At 33.8% G+C, this 22563-nt stretch overlaps 3 protein-coding genes across 3 annotated transcripts in view; all 3 read left to right on the top strand.

Moving 5' to 3' along the window:
• LOC104751569 (histone-lysine N-methyltransferase ASHH1-like) lies at positions 12415–15235 on the top strand. Its single transcript, XM_010473527.2, has 11 exons — positions 12415–12427; positions 12598–12654; positions 12759–12823; positions 12910–13066; positions 13277–13363; positions 13532–13616; positions 13697–13790; positions 13879–14077; positions 14174–14208; positions 14310–14769; positions 14867–15235. The coding sequence occupies exons 2-11, from the start codon at positions 12634–12636 to the stop codon at positions 15137–15139; spliced, it is 1476 nt and encodes a 491-aa protein (XP_010471829.1). The 5' UTR covers positions 12415–12427; positions 12598–12633; the 3' UTR covers positions 15140–15235.
• On the top strand, positions 19636–20935 carry LOC104753882 (putative F-box protein At1g76830). The gene has a single exon (XM_010476068.2). The coding sequence runs from the start codon at positions 19675–19677 to the stop codon at positions 20725–20727; it is 1053 nt and encodes a 350-aa protein (XP_010474370.1). The 5' UTR covers positions 19636–19674; the 3' UTR covers positions 20728–20935.
• The window catches only part of LOC104751568 (chaperone protein dnaJ 10), a 3408-nt gene continuing 2896 nt past the window's right edge, over positions 22052–22563 (top strand). The window contains exon 1 of the mRNA XM_010473525.2: positions 22052–22380. Coding sequence (XP_010471827.1) covers positions 22294–22380 — 87 coding nt within the window. The 5' untranslated portion in view covers positions 22052–22293. The remainder of the gene's footprint in view (positions 22381–22563) is intronic.

The following is a 22563-nucleotide window of genomic DNA, read 5'->3' as shown; positions in this document are numbered from 1 at the left end:
ATAAATTGGTGAGTTCACTTCTATCCATTATCCAAACACATCTCAAACCATCGTAGCAATATTATATGATCATACACACATACATAATTTGTTCTTATATAATTTTATCATACATTATTTTACTTACTAATAAAAGAATGTCATTAAGACTCCTCAAGCTATCCACATCAGCAAAAATCTACTACTCTAAACTCTTGCTTCAGTTGATTAGTTTTTCACACAAAACCGTGTGATATACAGCTTCTTTAATTATTGGGAAACACACGTAACTAAACTTAATTTCTCATATAATAATGTTAATGGATCCTTAAACAATTTCCAAATAAAAGGCCCATCTGTGCATCTTTTGTCAAAACCATCTAATAACTTTAAAGCCATTAATAAGCCCACAAAAATAAAACCCCCTACTTCTTTGCCATCAAACCCCATCATCGTCCTCCAATCACCTTGCCACCTCAACGATTCAGTTTTCCAAAAAAAACAACAACCTCAATCGATTCAGCTTTTCAAAGCCACAATTATGAAACCTCAAAGCTGTTCCACTTCGTCTTCTTCAAACTCTAATTTAATGGTCACTACCTCCTAAAGCACATATATGTGGCTAGATCTAATATGTTTAAAGTACGAGAACATATATGTAAGAGCATATTAAACAACACACAAACTTTGTTAACGGGGTTCGGATAATCTACATCTCCCAGACCAAATTCAGGATTTATTAATTAGAAATAGAACTTCAACAATACCATCAAAAGATCTCCCTTTTAAGCTTGAACTCCTTTTCTCTCAAATCTCTCATGCCAATGAGATCACTCATTTCTTTATATTGTTTCTTCCGAGCAAACTTTTTCCAAAATATCCGCTCGCTCCCGCGAACATGCTCGATTTTCACTTGCCCATTCTCCACACATTCTCTTTTATCTCTGCAAAATCTCTTCTTGTTTCAAGTTTGATTGATCTCCTTTTGATGTCTTCACCAAAGCACGTAAAATCTGAAAACTTCAGAATATTGTACCCAAAACAGACTGAAGAAGCTTGAATAAATAGCAATTCAACCGTCAAAACTTCAATCTAACCGTTGAATCTCAAGTCCTTAATAGCACAAATCTCCCCCACAAAATTTCAGCATGATCATATTACTTTCCAAAGCCTCTCTTGAAGATGTTAACTTGAAATACATTTATGTAATCTTTCTCAGATCAAAAAAATATTAATCTTCTCTCCTTGATGATTGTGTGCATCAATCAAATATAATATTCAATCAATCGACCACACATTCAACACAAAAATGACACAACTCGACGACTAAAACTCGTTGATCCTTTTAGTAACCCATATGACATTGGCTAGGCATAACCACTCAAGGATGAAGATACTGAGAATCCAATACCTTGTTGCCTTTGAGATGTGTAGTTTTCACAAAAACTAAACTCAGCCTAAAAGCATTCAGAAATCTTGACAGAGACACGCAAACAGAGCCATTCCATTTTGATCATTAAACAGGAGACAACCAGCCACATGATAACTTCACAAGACAAAATATAATCTTCTGCAGTTTTAAAACGTTATCACACTAAATCACACATCGAAGAGCCACAAAACACAGAAAGGGGTCCATCTTGATAAGAACTTATCTTATTCTTTCAGCTTGAAGGAACTCTAGTGACTTGTATTGAAGCTTTGTTGATGCAGTCTTGAAGCAGATCATAATCGGATAGCAAAAACAACCCAGAAGATTATGAAAATTGGTGAAACATGTCCACTGTGATCATACAAGGCCACAAAAAAAAATGGATCACGATTTGGTTTTCGATTTGCAAGTTATGACCAAATCTGTAAGACAGCTCTGGAACAACACAATCCTGCGAACGTGCATCTTTGAGAGAGATTTCAGATCAAACCACATGGAGTCAGACGTCGAATTTTATATCACTGGAAAAAAAACGTTCTTAAGTTTCCAGAACACCTTTCTTAGCTCAAATCCGAGTTCTATAAACATAGTAACCGAAGAAGAAAGTAGCAACCCGAGAAAGAAAAACTATTCCTGAAACCTTCTTCTCATCATTCTTTGAATTCTCTGCAGTTACCAGCGTTATCTTTAAGAACCATATTCTATAGACTCCATATTTGATGCTTCTTTCTATCCCAGCAGCAAAAAGACATTGTTGATGACATTAATAACACAAATACTTTTTCTCTTCGTTTTGAACACACTCTTTGTTTTCTTCTTACGAAGCTCTTTCTGAAGAATAAAATCAAGAGTATCGGATAACTACTCTATTTCTAGTTGTTTTTCTTTGTTGAATAAGTCATCCTTGTCTATAGGAGTAGACTAGCTACACGTAGAACATGTTTTGTTTCAGTTAGTCAAGTTGCTTATTTCTCGGTTTCCACTTGTATGATCGTGTAAGATCAAGGTCTATTTAAGAGACCAGTTTCTTTGTTTCAATGTAAGCGTTTTTCAGTTCATCTTCTTGCAAATCCAATTTACAGAGATAACAAGTGGTATCAGAGCCTGTTACTAATTTGAGAGAAACAATGGGCGACAAAGACGTGATGATCATACCAAAGTTTGATGGCGACTACGAGCATTGGGCGATGCTGATGGAGAACTTTCTCCGATCAAAGGAATGGTGGGATCTGATAGAAACCGACATCCCAAGTCAGGAAAGGGGAACCGTTCTGTCAGGAGCACAACGAACCGAGTTACAAGAAAAGATAGCAGAGAAGACCGTAACAGATCACAAAGTGAAGAATTATCTCTTTGCCTCAATTGACAAGTCGATTCTGAAAACCATTCTAAAGAAGGACACAGCAAAGGAGTTATGGGAGTCGATGAGGAAGAAACACCAAGGAAATGAGAGGGTGCAAAGTGCACAACTACAGAGGTTGAGAAGAAGCTTTGAAGTCCTTGAGATGAGGTATAGTGAGACGATAGAAGAGTATTTCTCACGAGTGATGGAGGTTGCCAATGATATGCGCAATCTTGGAGAAGACATGCCTGATTCGAAGATTGTTGAGAAGATTCTCAGAACCCTTGCTGAAAAATTCATATACATAGTGTGTGCAATTGAAGAATCAAATGACATCAAGAGCATGATGGTAGATGGCTTGCAGAGTTCCTTGAGAGTTCATGAACAAAACATGATCAGACATGATGGAGAGGAGAAAGTTCTGAAGATGGAAGAGCAATGGAAACCGATCAGAGGTAGAGGCAGAGGAGGATACCCAGCCAGAGGAAGAGGCAGAGGAGGTCATCCGGGAAGAGGCCGTGGTAAAGAACATGTGCAGTGTTTCAAGTGTCATAAAATGGGGCACTACAAGTCTGAATGTCCAGATTGGGACAAGGAAGCAAATTACGTTGAGATGGAGGAAGATTTGCTTCTGATGGCACATATTGAGGAGGTCAAAACCGAAAAGGAGCAGGTTTGGTTCCTAGACTCTGGGTGTAGCAATCACATGTGTGGTTCAAAGGAGTGGTTTATTGAGCTTGACAATACCTTTCAAAGAAACGTGAAGCTGGGAGATGATAGGAGAATGTCGGTAGACGGAAGAGGAAAGCTGCGACTTGAGATCAATGGAAGGATTCAAGTAATCTCTGATGTTTATTATGTACCCGGATTGAAGAACAATCTCCTTAGCGTGGGACAGCTGCAGGAGAAAGGACTAAGAGTCATTATTGAAGATGGAGTGTGTGAAGTGTGGCACAAAGAGGAGAAAAGAATGATAATGCACTCAAAAATGTCAAAGAATCGGATGTTCGTAGTCCTTGCCGTTGTCAGAGATGCTAAAGACTGGTGTAGAGTCTTTAAGGAGTTCAAAGCTGGTGTAGAAAGGGAACTAGGAGAGTTGTTGGTGTGTCTACGCTCTGACAGGGGAGGAGAATTCAATTCTAAGGAGTTTAATGAGTATTGCAGAGAGTATGGTATCAAGCGTCAACTCACAGCTGCATACACACCGCAACAGAATGGGATTGCTGAGAGAAAGAACAGAACTGTCATGAACATGACACGGTGTATGATGCTAGAGATGGGGGTTCCAAGACGTTTCTGGCCAGAAGCTGTTCAATATGCTGTCCACATATTGAATTGAAGTCCGTCGAAGGTGTTAGGAGATATCACACCAGAAGAAAAGTGGAGCAACCAGAAGCCATCAGTGTGTCATCTCAGAGTATTCAGAAGTATAGCCTATGCCCTTGTACCATATGAAAGGCGTATCAAGCTTGACGAGAAGAGCATTAAGTGTGTAATGTTTGGAGTGAGCAAAGAATCAAAGGCGTACCGTCTCTATAATCCTGCAACGAAGAAAATGGTGATAAGCAGAGACGTTCACTTTGATGAGAGTAAAAGTTGGGACTGGGAAGAAAAACAAGAACAGAAAGAGCTGGCTTGGGATGATTCTGAGATCGAACCTGTGGGAGAAGAGAATGTAGGAGGAGAAAATCAAGTTGGGGAAGAAGAAAATGCAGTGGGAGAGGAAGCTGAACCAATCGCAGAAGCTCAAATTCCTGTCAGAGAAGGATCTAAGAGAGCGATTAGGAGACTAGTGTGGTTTAAAGACTTTGACACTAGAGGTGTTGGCTTCTTGGTGACAGAAGAGGATGGAGAGATACTAGCATTGTTCGTAGAGGATCCTAAAAGCTATGATGAAGCAACAAAAGAAGAAGTGTGGAGAAAAGCAATGGAGAAGGAGATTGCTGCAATAGAAGAAAACAACACATGGGAACTAGTTGAGTTGCGAGAAGGAGCTAAGGTGATCGGGGTAAAATGGGTGTTCAAAACCAAACTCAACGAGAATGGAGAGATTGATAAGTTCAAAGCAAGGCTGGTTGCAAAGGGCTATCATCAGAAAGAAGGAGTAGACTTTCATGAAGTCTTTGCACCAGTTGCAAGATGGGATACGATCAGGGTAATACTGAGCACAGCTGCAGAGAATGGTTGGACTGTTTACCAACTAGATGTTAAAAGTGCCTTCCTACACGGAGAGCTGATGGAGGAGGTCTTCGTAGAGCAACCTAAAGGATTTGAGGTCAGTGGCGAATCAGAGAAGGTTTACAGATTGAAGAAAGCACTATACGGTCTGAAACAAGCTCCTAGAGCTTGGTACAGTCGCATTGAAGGTTATTTTCAGAAGGAGGGGTTTGAAAAATGCTACTGTGAGCACACACTGTTTGTCAAAAGGGAAGAAGAGCACTGCCTTATTGTAAGTATGTATGTCGATGATCTCGTTTATACGGGAAACTCGACTAGGATGTTTGAGGAGTTTAAGAGCTCAATGATGAATGAGTTTTCAATGACGGACCTGGGAAAAATGAAGTACTTCTTGGGAGTAGAGGTTGTTCAGGATGAGAAGGGGATATTTATAAATCAGAGGAAGTATGCAGAAGAAATTTTACAAAAGTATGGGATGGAGGAGTGCAATGCTGTTAAAAATCCCATGGCTCCAGGTCTTAAGTTGAGCAAGGCAAGAGCAGGAGAAGAGGTGAATCCCACGACATTCAAGCAGCTTGTTGGTAGTCTCAGGTACTTAACCGCTACAAGACCAGATTTGATTTACTCAGTAAATTTGGTTAGCAGATACATGGAAAGTCCAAATGAGCAGCATATGGTTGCAGCGAAGAGAATTCTGAGATACATTCAGGGAACAAGAGATTTTGGTATTCAATATAAGTATGGAGGAGAACAGAAGTTGGTTGGTTATGTGGACAGTGATTACGCGGGTGATGTTGATAACTATAAAAGCACTTCTGGGTACGTCTTTATGTTGGGAGGAGCAGCAGTTTCTTGGGTCTCCAAGAAACAACCGATTGTGACGTTGTCTACCACTGAGGCAGAATTTGTTTCAGCATCTTATGGAGCTTGTCAAACAGTTTGGCTCAGGAATGTTCTGTCAGAAATTGGGTTCGAACAAGAGGAAGGGACTGTTCTGTTTTGTGACAATAGTTCTACTATAAAGTTGTCAAAGAATCCGGTGCTACATGGGAGGAGTAAACACATTCATGTCAGGTTTCACTATCTAAGAGAGTTGGTGAATGAGGGGATCATTCAACTCAACTACTGTGGAACGCAAGATCAAGTAGCAGATATAATGACGAAGGCTGTGAAGCTTGAGGTGTTCGAGAAGCTTAGGAGCAGGATGGGAGTGGGTGCTAAGGAAGTGTAAACTGGAAAGGTGACATTCCAGTTTAGGGGAGGAAATGAAGAATAAAATCAAGAGTATCGGATAACTACTCTATTTCTAGTTGTTTTTCTTTGTTGAATAAGTCATCCTTGTCTATAGGAGTAGACTAGCTACACGTAGAACGTGTTTTGTTTCAGTTAGGCAAGTTGCTTATTTCTCGGTTTCCAGTTGTATGATCGTGTAAGATCAAGGTCTATTTAAGAGACCAGTTTCTTTGTTTCAATGTAAGCGTTTTTCAGTTCATCTTCTTGCAAATCCAATTTACAGAGATAACACTTTCTATAAAGCTTAACATTCTTGTTCATCAATATCAGACTTCAACCATCAAGATGCAGACTCCCAAATTACTCTCTACTTCGTTGCTTCTCCACATCCAAATTGAAACAACACTTGGTGTCTCCTCCTCCAAATTCTTCAAAAATTGCTTTCTTCTGTAAATTACTTCACATAATTGAACCTTATAAAATATAGATTCATTCTTCCTCTGATCAACTGAGAAGTTCTGGCGGATAAGACTACAATTCCACCTATGAACTCAGACTCACAAACAGAAACACTTCAAACTCACCAAAATAATTGAACATGTGAGGAGACCAACAGAAAAATCCCAAAGATTAGCATATGCCTTTAATTGCTTCAGATTCGTGTGATGAAACAATCTATTGTGTTTCAATCTTGTTGAAATTGGAAAACCAGAATTTCGACTCCACCCTTTTTCTGATAAATTCTCCACCGTGAAACACATGTCTTCCCTTATAAGACTTAATCTCAATAGAGACGAAGATTCTCAAACTCAGATTTTTGGTTGTGAAGAAGATTCTTTAATCCATCTTCACTTTTCTTCTCTTATAAATTCTCTAAACAAATGCACATTCGATTTCTTCTCCTAAGAACCACCAATTCACAGAGTACTGACTTCTTCCCTCAGGTTCGTAAAGCTGTGACTAATCTCTGAGATGATCTCATTTTTTTATTCTTACCAGAGATTCATAAAGAGAACATCCTTTCAAATTGTGGAACATCAAGACCCAAAACGTTTCCTCACTCTTAAACGTTTCATCTTTGTCAACTCCGACATAACTTCCTGAACACTAAATCACCAAATACGACATCTTCTCCGGCTCCCTCAGAGTTCCATGATATATGTCTTCATCTCAAAGGTAAACATGTTATTGATTCTCAATCAATACAAATAAACTCTTCCAGACTCGTTGTCAGGTTCTCTCTTTACTAACCAATCCATTACAAAACTAACTCAATTAAGAAGACCAAATTCACTATGTTTTACGTTCTTCCCAACGAACACGCGTGGAATCAAACTAGTACAAGCTGACAAGGTTCAATCCCACGTTCTTCCAGAAACACAACAACACAAATCACAACTTTCAGACTTCTGATATCAATTCCATCAATCAATTAGATCTTCGATTTCTTCTTTGTCCTCTATGGGATACAACTTTTAGAACACCCTCTTGGGTCTCTCTCTCTCTCCTTGGCTCTGTTTCACAAGCTACTAGACGAGCTTCCTTCTACACGCGAACGTACAGAAGACTTAATATACGTACTAAAAGAGTGGACCTTCATAGGCCTGATTTTAATTAGACATGGCCAAAAAAACAGAACACATAGACCCGTGACGAGTAAAACGATTCTCCTTTCTTCATTGATGCTTCCGCAACACGATTCCGTTCAACAACCGCCACCTCCTCTAAATATCTATAAATTCAGGCTGTTACTTTTTCATCGATCTTGAACCTTGAATTCATCATACCTTTCTTTTCGAGCCCAAGGTTAAAAAAAACTCTTTTCTTCTCAATCGTTTCCGGCGGTAATAGAAACAAGTAGCATTTTGATACAACTCCGATGGATAGCACAAACCCTGGGAGTTTATGATTTATTTTGCTTTTTCATAATACTCGTCATTCTCATCTGCTTCCAATTCTACGCTAGCCACAAATCCAGAATTACATCCAAAACAAGAGATCTCTATCGAACACAAGCTCTGATACCAAATAAAGCACATATATGTGGCTAGATCTAATATGTTTAAAGTATGAGAACATATATGTAAGAGCATAGTAAACAAGACACAAGTTTTGTTAACGGGGTTCGGATAACCTACATTTCCGGGACCAAGTCCAGGATTTATTAATTAGAAATAGAATTTCAACAATACCATCAAAAGATCTCTAAAATACCCTAAGACGCGCAGCTCTTCATGAAACACTATCTTGGTATTTATAACAATTGCGCAATCCTAGAATTAACAATTTTCCTATTCTAAACCGGTAAACTAACATATTTAGATAACTCCTAAATAGAACTAATCCTAATTTCATAACTCGGTAGGATTAGCATAGCTTGAGGTGTTCAAGCTTATGCCCACACCTGCAAGTCATTAACAATCTAAAAAATCAAACCTATATAATCACTCTCCTTGACGGACCATACATACATTTCAAAAAACTCCACAGAGCCACTAAAATCTAAACCTGTCAAAAAAAAAAAAAAAAGAAGTACAACACCCTCCCCAGCCATTCACCTTTTAGATTTTTTATACCATTCATGGAGATCCACACGTTCATTTCGTAACACAATAAAAAAAAAGACAGAATGTTGGTTTTGACTAACATATCTGCAGTTGTTCACGAATGCAGGTTCTTCATTCTTTACTCGTTAAATTGATAACTTTTTCTCCTAAGTAATCAATTTTTAAATCAAGGTATACACTACTAAAGGTTGAGCACGTTTGGTCATTTGTTACTATTATTGATTCACAGTACTTTCAGACAGATGAGGATATGAGTTTTTTATTACACGTGTCACATGCGGAGCTTCGTGAAAGAATAAGAACGCAACATGTTCGTACCTTGGGGGCTAAGAGCCAAGATTGAATTGGAAGACATACTCGAATTCATTTTCCCCCGTATTCATCAAGTATATCTTCTCAACTTAGTATATATTTTCCAAAAAAAAAAAAAAAAAACTAAATTGTAAACCCAACAAATTGTGATGACAGGGTCTACACAAAACCTGTCATCATAAAACATTTTATGTAGTTGTGTTTAGATCTAAATATTGATTATCAATTTATCAGAATACAAAAACATAAATACAATAAAGAGTGATATGTATTAAGTACTAAGTAATGCATAGAAGATGTACTTTTGACTTTTGGAAAAAAAAGAAGAAAAAAAAAAGAGAGAACATGAGAAAAATAAGCTCTTTGTATTTAATAACAAATGATATTCTAACATTTTTACTTTCAAATTTCAAATGAATGTTTTGTAATTATGATACAATTTCATTGGCTAAGTTATTCTTCTCATTCTGCCCTATAATATATCAGGAATATTTATACATTTTGCCATTCTTGGTCAAACCAATATTAGAATTATAAGTCAATTTTCAAGTACATTCTTAATTAGAGTGCATTTAGATGGAGGAAGTTTCATAAAATGCATAAACATATATATTTAAATTTTTTTATGTATGTATTTAATTTCTAAAGTTAAAAAGATGACAACAAAAGAATATTCTATGAGAGTTCAGAACATTCATTTATATAAATTATGGTACTCACATGTAACATTTTATTCAAATCATATATTTTGTTAGAAATATGTAGTTTCCCAATATATATTACTTCACCTTTTTAACTTTTTAGTCTATTTTTTTTTTCTTTTTGAAAGAAAAAAATTTAAATCTTAAATAATTAAGAAACATAATTAAAAAACAAAACAGTATACAATTCACGGGGGTAATACCCAGTAATTTGTAAAAGCTCTTATTGAAGAAATACTTATGGCTCGTCAGCCATTTCTTCATGATTACGGTCTGTTGTAGCTTGGTAACGAAAGGCTTTTAGCTTTTACCAATTGATTTTTGTTCAACTATAATTAAACCGTTTGGTTTTTACTTTTTACTGGTTGTTTTCGATCGGTTACTCTTTTATACAATAAAACCAAAGTTATAATATTTGATGAATTTGAGTAATGAAATCGCCGTAAAAAGAAGAAAAAAACTATATCAATAAAGAATTGGTGAGATTTATTCATTATCCAAACACATTTTAAACCAGTGTAACAATAAATCACACATAGACTTTTCGTCAATACATATGCTTATTGCTTATACTTTATAAATATGCTTATTCAAAGAAATACAAATTACCGTCAGAGCATCCACATTAGTCTAGATACTCTAATGGTATCTCACAAATATATAATATCAATAGTTCCAATATATTATAACTAAACTAAAGAGAGAAATTTTAAATCAAAAACAAATTTGAACCTTACAAATATCGTCAAAAAGTCTCATCTTTCCTCACCGCAGTTATGGATTGGGGTTAGCCACAGTCATGGGGTTGCGGCTAACCATAGCCATGGAGTTGCGGTTAGCCAAAGCCATGGGATTGAGATTAGCCGCAGCCATAGGGTTGGGGTTAACCGCAGCAATAGGGTTGGAGTTAGCGGCAGTTGTGGGGTTAGGGTTAGCTGCAGCTGTGGGGTTAGGGTTAGCCGCAGCAATGGGGATGGCCGGCTTATTCTTCGGCAAACCTAATTATTAAAGAAGAATATAAGTTTATCTACACTTAACACATCATCAATTAGGTATTACGACTTTGTTATAAGATTTACGTACACTGTTTATAGAGGCACCATATGATAAGACAAACAGCCACCAAGCACATAAAAAAGAGGCACAGCACCAGCCCAACCAGCAAATCCATTTTCCGTTACTTGTTCTTGTTCTCACTTACAATTCTTTTTATGTATTTTGTGTGGGTTATGATGATCTTATTATAATCCAAATGTTGGAAGTACTCATAGCAACATATAAAAGTGGTATTTTATAATCAAATTTGACCTTAACATGCGCTCAAATGCCCAGTTTTGATATAAATCAGATCATGACATGTGTGATACCTAATATTAAATAGAATGTGATATATGTATGCCATAAACTAATTTAGTCACAACATATGTTTAAGTATATCTAATATTAAATAGATTGTAACATTTGTTAAAGAATTTCCTCAAAACTTATAATGATTAAGAAAAAACTAACATATATGATATTGAAATCATTGTAGCATTAATTTATACATATATCTTTTTTTGCTCTATAATATTTTAAGCATCTTGTATAGAAAATATAATACTATTCAAGAAAATAATTTATTGTATTTTTTATAATAGGTGAATAATTTAGGGTTTTAAAAAATATTAAATCTAATAATTATATACTTTAATAATTAAATATGTTATAAGAATGATTAAAATATATTTTAAAATTGAAATGTTTGGTTAAATGTTTGATTTTTTTGATTAATTGAAAATGAATATTCTCAAATCATTCAATGACAATTATATGAAAATATACATAAAATGAAGGCAATAAATTCATTGGTGTCTTGAGCTCTCCAACACCGACATATCAACACTTTCTTAAGAATATTTTTCTATTAATATATAAGGGACTACTTCAAAATATTTCACAAAATAATAATGCAAATACAACCAACAAACAATATAAAACTGTAATATACATCAGACAAATTTAAATATTATAATATTGTAAATTAATTAGTATTCAAAAATATATAGATAGATTTACCAAACAATTACAATATTAAAAGTAAATATTCTCTCAAACAAAATAATTGTTTAAAATGAATATAACAATAATTTTTATTACTATATTATAATTTTAGGAAAATTAAAAGTGCTATGGATATGTATAAGTTTTTCTTCTACACAACTCCCAGAGGCTACCTTCTAGAGGTTATCTTCATCTTTAGTCTTCAAGTTGGTCGATCGGGAAATTCGCAACATCATCACCGCTAGAAGACTTCGTAAGCATTGGAATAACCTTATGCTTTTTTGGTTCCGCTAACACACCCTTTTCTTTATTCCATTATTATTGTAGCCTTGCTTTATTTTTTTTTGCGTTAGCTACTTTAACTTAGGTTCTCTGTGCAAAACCTAAACTCTTTCATTATTAATGATATTTACATGCTTAGCAAAAAAAAAAAAAAAAAAAGGTTTTCTTCTCGGTTTTGATTGGGTAAAGTATTAAAAATTACAACTGAAGAATATAAAGTTTTTTTTTCCTGTTAAACATTTTTTTTTTATTTTAACGCCGTGAAACAAAAACTTTAACGCCGTCTATTGGTCTTCTTCTTCGCTCATCGTCGTCGACTCGCGTTCTCTCTCTCTCTCTCTCTCTCTCTCTCTCTCAGGTAAGCTTCTTCAGTTTTGCTCATACACCAATATAAAATAGTTTACTTTGGTTTCGTTTTCGTTTTGTTTATAGGCGCAAAGTTTCTTCCTTTTTTTCTTTCCAATGTTCGTGTCGATCTTTTTAATCACCAGAGATTGATTAAAACCTAAATTGTCTCCCTTTCTGTAGATAAATTGGGAGAATCTTTGACAAAACAAAAAAAAAATGCAATTTTCTTGTGATCCTGTAAGTTCTATGACTGAGATTTCGATTTGGTTTTTGTAGCCTTTTTTATTTATTTTTATTATTACATATTTATATGTTTCGTATGCGTTTGTGTAAAAAAAAAGGATCAAGAAGGAGATGAGCTGCCACAATATGAACACATTTATCAGAATGACTTCTCATATCGAAAGTAAGAACCTTTCTTTTGATGCTTCTGGCTTCTTTTTTGGTTATCTATCTTGTCAATATGAGTTGTTTCAATGCCTCTGTATGTAGGCACAAGAAACAGAAGGAAGAAGATATTTCAATCTGTGAATGCAAGTTTGATTTTGGAGACCCTGACAGTGCTTGTGGTGAGAGATGCCTGAATGTGATTACTAACACTGAATGTACTCCTGGATACTGCCCTTGTGGTGTCTATTGCAAGAATCAGGTTAATTGGTTTAAAGCGTTTTGCTTCTTCTTCTTCTATGTTTTCATGTTTAAAGCACAAGGGTTGTTGATCTTACTGTAAATTTCTAGTGTCATTCTGGCTTGGTGGTGTTCTTAGCTGTTCCTGTTTGAACTAGTGTGGGCTTAAATACAACTTATTCAGTTAGATGTATGTTTTACTTAGTACTTTTACATGCTTTGCTGGTCACAGAAGTTCCAAAAATGTGAATACGCCAAAACAAAGTTGATTAAGTCCGAAGGTCGTGGGTGGGGACTAGTGGCTCTTGAAGACATAAAGGTGAGGACTCAAGCTTCTTATTGTGTCTTTAATATTTCTGATACGCTTTTACTATGGTTTATGAAATTTTCATCTAACTTTATTGATCAAACGAGCAAATTAGATGGTTGATGTAAATATTTAGTTGGGTTTGATCAAACGACTGGTGTATTTGATGCTACGATTCAGGCGGGACAGTTTATTATTGAGTACTGTGGCGAAGTTACATCATGGAAAGAAGCAAAGCGTAGGGCTCAAACTTATGAAACTCATGGTGAGTAGTAACTACATTACAGAGATGATGATGAGTGTTGTAATGCTATAGGTGATGTAAAAATTGTGCTACATGGGCAGGTGTCAAGGATGCATACATTATATCTCTTAATGCATCTGAGGCTATTGATGCCACTAAGAAAGGAAGCCTTGCTAGGTTTATAAATCATTCATGGTAAAACAACTGGACTTTTTTACATGCTTCAAAGTAATTCATATCTGTAAAAACGTTCCTTATTCTTTCTTTCTCTATATTCCCGCAGTAGACCAAATTGTGAGACGAGGAAGTGGAATGTACTGGGAGAAGTTAGGGTTGGAATCTTTGCAAAAGAGAGCATCTCTCCCCGGACTGAATTGGCTTACGACTATAATTTTGAATGGTACGGTGGTGCGAAAGTCCGTTGTCTCTGTGGTGCAGTCGCATGTTCTGGATTTCTTGGAGCCAAGTCCCGTGGCTTTCAGGCAAGACTTAATTGTATCATTTGTCAAAAATATGGAGAAAATGATATTTTATCATACTGGTCTATACCAAATTTTATACCTTTCTACCCATTGCAGGAGGATACATATGTATGGGAGGATGGTGACGATCGGTAATTTCCTTTTCACTTATTTTTTGATGTATAGAGATGGTCATAGATCGTGTGAGAAAGGATTTTGATACTTAAGCCCATCTCTATTCTTTTGTCTCCAGGTATTCAGTTGATAAAATTCCAGTCTATGATTCTGCAGAGGACGAGCTTACATCTGAGCCCTCTAAGAATGAAGAGTCCAACACAAATGAAGAGAAAGAGAAAGATATCTCGACAGAGAACCAATTGGAGTCTACTGCTCTGATTGTTCATCAATCGGATTCAACTCCTATGGAGGAAGATGTTGTTTTCACGGAGACTGTTAAAACCGAAACAGCTGAAGATGTGAAGCTGCTCTCACAAGATTCACAACAAGATTCATCGCAGAATAATACTGCAATCGTATCACGGGTCCGTGGCAACATTTTCAAGATTAAGTCGGAGTCTCTTCCAAAGAAAAGAGGCAGGCCGTCGTTGTCAGGTGGAAAGACAAAGAATGTCGCTCAGAAGCACGTTGACATAGCCAATGTGGTTCAGCTACTAGCAACCAAAGAAGCTCAAGATGAAATTCTCAAATACGAGGTATAAAAGACTTTTTCAAGCTAATATAGCTACAAACTAAAATTCAAGACAAGGTATTGATGATGTGTTTGGCAAATTGTTGCTTGCACTCCCCCAGGAGGTGAAGAAGGACGCAGCAGTACGGCTCTCGTCATTGTACGATGAGATAAGGCCAGCCATTGAAGAGCATGAGAGAGATAGCCAAGACAGTGTAGCAACAAGTGTGGCGGAGAAATGGATACAAGCAAGCTGTAATAAACTCAAGGCAGAGTTTGATCTATACTCTAGTGTAATAAAGAACATTGCTTGCACTCCCATCAAGCCACAGGACACAAAGACCAAACCTGTGGAAGCAGGGAACGATGACCAGGTTAAGCTCTTGGAGCCCTGATAAGAATGAGCTTCAAAACCCGCTAAACTTACTCGGATGGTTCTGATTAGTCTTGGAATTACAAGTCATTATGATTATTGATTACAGTTTAAACTTTAAAGCCATTGATTCGAGGAAAAAGGGTAGTAATTAACTAATCAGTGTAGCCAAAAATATTTTGTTAAGGTTGAGATCTGGATATATTTTATTCTAAATATAATTTAAATTGATAGTAATAAATATGCTCAAAAGTAAGTTAATGTAGTATTAACATAATAATCTAACTTCTTAAAAAATTTAAAGATAATTTAGTTATATTTAAAATGCTAAAGAATACATGTTTCAACAAAAAGAAAGATTGAGAAAGAAATATGTTAGGAATCTAATTCTTAAAAAAAATGATATTTTATTGAATTGAAAGACAACTGTATAGAATATAATCTTTTGATGGCATACAGTTAATAACTTACAAAAATTAAGTGTTTTTAAAGTTAATCTATTATTAACTTATTCAATTTACATATTATATTTTGAGCCAATCTTGTATGTTGTTGTAAAAAAAAAAAAAAAAGTATATTCATATATATACAATTTTTCAAACTTTGATGTTTTATAACTCCTCATCCAATGAAGGATTTAAGGGTGAAGGGTAATTACCTGCATCACAAAAAAATATAGGTTGCACAAGGCATCAGCCATCAAGATTACTGCCCAGGGCCTTGAACACACAGTTGCTCGTACTTGCCTGCATGTGGTTGGACCTGATGATAACATGGATGCAAATAAGAATTTGGTTATGGAAGATATGGAGTAAGTTATGAGCAGAATTGAAAAAAGTGGTGAAGGAGTTTATGTCCAAGCGTCTACACTAGCGCACATAAATCCCTTCACCACTACGCTAACTAAGTTAACCAATATTAACACTGCGCTAATTAATTTAACCAATATAAGAAAACATGGTGAATAGTACTATGCTTATTTGTTTCAAAAAAAAAAAAAAGTACTTATACTTAATATTGAAATTTATGTAATCTTATTAAAATTCTAAAATCTCACATAAAGCATACAATTAATCATCGATGGGACTAAGTTTTAAAACCTACTTTTCAACAATTTTTACAAAGAATTAATTAAAGTGAAAACTAATAATTTTTTTAAAAAGATATATAAAAACGTGTTTCTATGTATAAATTGATTTTGTGGTAGATGAGTAGATATATCATGTGTACTACGAAAGAAAACCGTCGCACCAAATCTCTCTGCTAAATTACTCATAAAAACTAGATTAGGATCCGCGGTACACCGCGAGACAAATTATTTATAACTAAAACATTTAAATTATAAATTGTATTTGTTGGTTAAATATATTATAATCATATAATAATTGTTAATTTTTATGGTTTAAAGTTTAAACCATATAATATCGTAATGTAATTTGTTTTTTTATATAATATTTATTTAATCAATTTAATGAGATATGTCTATTCTCTGATACCGATAGTGTTAACAAAATAATGAAATAATGTTTTACCCGTGTAACACCAAATTAATGATATTTTAAATATATATAAATATCGACAAACCCGTCCTGTTATATAACTCTGTCCTGAGATATTTTAACTCGCACTATATCATCTTAATTTTTAATATTTATTGTTTTGTATTGTAAATATTAGCTTGAGTTGATATGTTATTTATTAAGATTGTAACCATTTACATTTTACAGTATAAGATTGCGCTTTTTATAAAGTTTAAATATTTATAATACTTCTTAAAACGGTTGAGTATTTCTCATATTTGAAGTTTCGTAAAAATTTAAATATATTATTAATATTTTAAAGGTTTTTCTAACTTTTTAAAAAGTTGAAATATTTATAATATTTGAACTTTATAAATTTGAAACTTCATAAACGTTTAAATATTATTATTATTTTAACATTTTATAAAGTTTAATTTTCTAAAAATTATAAATATTTATAATATTTCTACTTTTTATAAAATATAAATATTTAGAATATTTAATTTTTTAAAAATCTTAAATAAAGAACCGGAATAAACCAAATAATTTTTTTTTTTATGTTTGAATGCCTGATAAATCAAGATTTTTGTATAATGAATCATTTTGGTCTCTTTTATAGTATGAATCTGAACCATTACGGAACTTTTTAAGGCGATGTGGGATATTGTATATGTAAACTGAGTAATATATGTCCGTTTAAAAAAATTTGTATTACATCATATAGAGGAAAAAATCACAATTTTTATTAACAAAATGTATTATACAATAATTCAAGATCATTTAAATATAAATTCAAATAAAAATGAAAAGAAATCATACATTTATATGTTTGAATGAGGTAGAAATATTTCTTTATTTTTAAAAATCTTACTTATAATTAATTTGAGATTTTTGGTAACTAATATTAAAGTCAATGCATTAAATATTTCAAATATTTCAAAACATGTTGAATTTTTTATTTCATTAAATTTGGTAGCATTTTGCAAAATTGAAAAAACTGCGTGGAGAAAATCAACAACTTTTGTTTACTGAGAGAAACAAAACAACTTTTGTCACAAAAGATAGTTACAAATGGTTGCTTATCAGGTTTCAACTTGATGCATTCACCTTGTAATTGAGATGCTTTTCTCTGGTGGTATTACAGATTGTTGCTTCAAATCGTGAAGAACGTTTGGAAGGCACTTTTGACGAGGAAGATGAGCTTGTGATGTGAGTCACGGTTCGAGGAGATCTATCGACATACTCGTAACTATCTACAGAGCAAGTGGAGGATAGATGAGTTTTGTTTCCCCCTTCTGCGTTTTCTTTGAATCATCAATCATCATTCCGACAAAAAAATATTGCAGGATGAATTTGTAACCCTGCTAATTAACTAACCAATATTAAGAAAACTCATGAGTAAATACTTAAACACTGAAATTATAATCTTAACACTGAATTATACCTATACAGCTCTGTTTCTTTTCTTCCCTTGCTACTACATTTGTAAATAACTTTTAAATTTGCTTAACCAATTACAGAATCAAAAATTATATAATTAATCTTATTAAATTTTCTAAATTCTCACATAGTACAAAGCATACAACCTTTAAACCTCCCTTTCAACAATTTTTACAAAGAATTAAAGTTAAAACTGAAAGAAAAAATTTTAAAAGTTAAAACGCGTTGATATATAAACTGATTTTGTAATAGATGATTAAATGTGGACGATGAAAAGAAAACCTTTCGTTTAAGTTAAATCTTTCTGCTAAATTAGTTATCATAGTATCATACCATGAGTAAGTTTTGACGTGTAAAACCCAATTTTTCTTCTTGCATAATTCTGTTATGAAGTGGTAAAGTGAAGACCTTCGACGAAACATTAAATCCATATTTTGAAAGGAAATGTCACCTACTAATTACAACGTTGGTAACAAACTCTGAGATTTGTTTTCATAAATTTCACGTCTTTGTTATAGTCTCAGAACACAAGAATATATATATATATATATATATATATATATATATATATATAATAGAAAAGAAAAATGATGGAAACTAGTTTCGAAAAAATACCTTAGGAAAAAAAAACGTGTATTGTGGCTAAGTTACTTGGTGTCTTGTAAATTATATGATACATGGTCTTTAAGCAAATTGTCTCATGTCACTGCTTGAAAAGATACTGAAAGGTCTCGGTGTTGTATTCCAAACTCCAAAATTATACTAAATAAGAAATTGATTTATAAGTTTTAAAACCAACAATTTATGACTATACTAAGCTGTTAAATTTTATGGTTATCTTGGAGAGTTAGCATAGCTTTTGTTGGGGTACGTACTCGGACCACGTAAAGATCCCATGCAATGAGTAGCTCAATGAACCCTGCGCTAATTAATTTAACCAATATTAAGAAAACATGGTGACAAGTACTTATATTGAAACTTATATATTCTTATTAAAATTCTAAATCCTCACATAAAGCATACAATTAATCTTCTATGGGACTAAGTTTTAAACCTAACTTTTCAACAATTTTTACAAAGAATTAATTAAAGTGAAAACTAAGAACTTTTAAAAAGATATATAAAAACTTGTTTCTATGTATAAATTGATTTTGTGGTAGATGAGTAGATATATCATGTGTGCTACGAAAGAAAACCTTGGCACCAAATCTCTCTGCTAAATTACTCATAAAAATGAGTGAGTTTTGACGTGTGAATGCATTTTCTTGTAAACAACTCTCTATACAAAGAGGTAAACAAGTTTTCACCTTGTACAAAAATCCATATTTTTTGACGCGGTATTCATTTTATAACTGAAGAACTAAAACATAAGAGGAAATAAAATCTGTCAATTTGATGGTTGACGTCCAATAATCTCTATACTACTAATTGATTGGCTAACGTTATACGCAATTGTTTAACGTGTTTTGAGACTCAACAAGTCATCAGCTCTGATCATTTTCTATAAATTTGGTGTGTTATCATCCTTCATCAGTCTCATAACACAAACAAAATATCATAAGCTTAGCTAGAGAAAAACAAGAAGAAGAAAAAAAAAATGGAGGGAACAAGTTTCGAAATTAGTTTGGCCAGAAAGATAGAAACAAGGCCCAAAGTGTTACTCGCTACCAACGACTACGAAACATCTAACAAATGCCGTGGGTTAGTTCACTCTATAAATCAAGAGGAGGAACCTCTGTTGTCGTCTGTTCAAAAACAGATCAGCTTCACTGGAGGATTTTGTATTGCTTCTCCACCCGTCCGAGGTTTGATCTGTTTTCATGACGTAAAAGAAGATAAACACTATAGGTATTCGATTTACAATCGGGCTACGAAAACTTGTCGGACTATAGCAAGAATCCAAGCGGATGAAAAAACGTTGATAGAAACTCATTTCGGATACGATGAAATAAATGATGCATTCAAGTTGTTATGTATAAAGTCCAATCTCGAAAATTTATGGGACCCAACATATGAGGTTTTGACGGTGGGACGGCCGGGTGAAGAAGAATCTTGGAGAAGAATCGAATGCAAAGTTCCTCATACTTCGGTTAGTCATCATGGAGTATTTGACGACAGAGGAACTTTGTACTACCTAGCTCAGTGCAAGTATGATGATACTCACACAAAGAATGATATAATGAGCTTCAACGTCAGCTCTGAAGAATTTACACCCATTCCATCACCTGACGGAGTCGATCTGATTAATATAGGTAATTGGAGACTTGTCAATTACGACAAGAAAATTGTGTTGGTGGACGACAAAAATGGTTTCGCTTATGACCCAAACGGCGATGTGTACTTTGATACTTGGCCGGTTTTCGAAGAACGACGACGCATACTGATTCGTAACTGGAGAGACAACACTAGAGGTCCTGCAGCTAATGAACTATGTGACTACGATCGCTTCCGAGGTACCACAAGAACAGGCGAGCTTGTTTTCTCACCAACTAAGGTTACGACAGAGGGGTCAGTCACTGTGATCTTTTACAATACGAGTACGCAAACATTTAGAAAATCCGTGGTTCAACTTTTGGGTCCAGGTCAAGATGAGGACCGTTACGTTGATACATTCTTGGATAATTATGTCCATAATCCTCTGCCTGTCTGAAGAACAAGCGTTGGTCCATTCATTGGGATTAAATATTCTCTAAGTACTAGCCATATATCTAGTAATTATTAAGCTTACTTTTATTGGGATTTGTTAAGTTTTCATTTCTATTGTCCATAATTAATCTTTATTTATGCTATATAATAATGTTCTGGGATTGGTCGTAATTACATTTCTGTTGTCGTACGTTCATCCTCTTTATTTATAATGAAAGATAAATGTTTATTAATTTAGTTCTTTGTAATAACTAATACAAAATCATAATTAACTCGTACAACAAACATTACCCATGTGATTTAACAATTGTGACTGAAAAGGGAGAGAAAGAAGAAAGAAGAAATAAGAAAATGAAAAAGAGAAAGCAAAAAAAAATTGGCAACAAAATGTATCCCTAAAATCCATTGAATTTCCGAATTTAATCTGTTTGTTTGTGAGTTACAGTAGAACCTCTATAAATTAATACTCTTTAAATTAATATTCGCTATAAATTAATAAATTTTTCCGGTTCCAAGTTGGGGCGGGGTAAAAAATGACACATTTTGATAAAATAATAAAATAATAATTTTTGTGAAAATCTTATGTAAAAATATGATCTCATCAATATCATAAATTAATAATCAAATAAACTAAATATATATATATACACATGTATATCTAAGAAAATCTAGTGAAATATGATTCTATTGTTGTTTGTCTATTTTTGAATTTGTATTATTGTTGAAACTCATCTCTAATCTTTTTCATTGTTGTATTCTCAATCGCATCTAAAAATTGTGGAGAGTCTAGATGCGATAATTGTTTATTTAATAACAGGTTTTAAAAGTACCGCAATATCTTCTTAGATTTCATCATTACCATAAAGGATAGTATTAGCAATTTCTTCAAAACTCTAAACTTCTAACATTTATCATTTTTATCTATATAATTTAGTAAACAAATTGAAATTTATCATATTACGATAAAAATATTATAAATTAAGAAAACTCTTTAAAAATGTAAATGATAACAACATTATTTTTTGTTGTAATAGAAAATTTTTAAAATTATGAAACTGAGAAAATCTCTTCATAAATTAAAACCTCTATAAATTAATAAAATTTCATGGTCCTCACCTTATTAATTTATAGAAGTTTTACTGTTATATCAAAAAAATTTTTTCCTTCATCTGTAAGTTTTTTGTTTATTAATTGATGTGTTGCCAAAAAAAATAATAATAATGATTTATGAAAAATAGAATCTACGGAAAAAAGGAAAAAAGGGCCAATGAGAAGCTTACAATATATATATATATAAATGGTTTGGTCTTCAAGTCTTCATAGTCGATTTCACAAGTCACCCCACTGAGCACCATTCAAAGTAAAAGTTTGAGACTTTTTCTAGTTTGACCCATCTGACTCAGCGAAACTGAGTTGAAATATTGCATCGTAGTAAAAGAAGAGAGCCAAAAAAAAAACTTCTTGCGGTTGATTTTAAAATCTCGTCGCCGGCGTCGGACTAAAAACAAGAGGAAAGAGAATAGAGAAGAGAGATTTGCTCATCAGAGAAAGAGGGTTCTTTTATTTATAGATGGTGAAGGAAACGGAGTACTACGATGTGCTTGGCGTTAGCCCAACTGCTACTGAAGCTGAGATCAAGAAAGCTTACTATATAAAGGTTCAATTTTTATTATTATGATTTTATTATGGGTTTCTTCTGTTTTTTTGGATCCGGTGAGTTTGATGAATTCAGGGAGGAGTGATGATGATTCGAGTATCCACGAATTTGACTTATACTTTATGGAGTGATAGAGATTTATTATAGCTTTTGAAATCTCTAGTTTTTTTTTTTTTTTTTTTT

The sequence above is a fragment of the Camelina sativa genome, chromosome 16 (genome assembly GCF_000633955.1).
Source record: "Camelina sativa cultivar DH55 chromosome 16, Cs, whole genome shotgun sequence".
Classification (NCBI taxonomy): Eukaryota; Viridiplantae; Streptophyta; class Magnoliopsida; order Brassicales; family Brassicaceae; genus Camelina; species Camelina sativa.
Note: the sequence above shows the minus strand (reverse complement) of the source record. Positions and strands in the feature narration are given on the sequence as shown.

Excerpts from the sequence above, each read along its gene's own strand:
- LOC104751569 (XM_010473527.2), top strand. The coding sequence starts at position 12,634 with ATGCAATTTTCTTGTGATCCT. Across the intron at positions 12,655-12,758 it reads TGCAATTTTCTTGTGATCCT|GATCAAGAAGGAGATGAGCT; the intron begins GTAAGTTCTATG and ends GTAAAAAAAAAG. Across the intron at positions 13,067-13,276 it reads GTGTCTATTGCAAGAATCAG|AAGTTCCAAAAATGTGAATA; the intron begins GTTAATTGGTTT and ends TGCTGGTCACAG.
- LOC104753882 (XM_010476068.2), top strand. The coding sequence starts at position 19,675 with ATGGAGGGAACAAGTTTCGAAATTAGTTTGGCCAGAAAGATAGAAACA.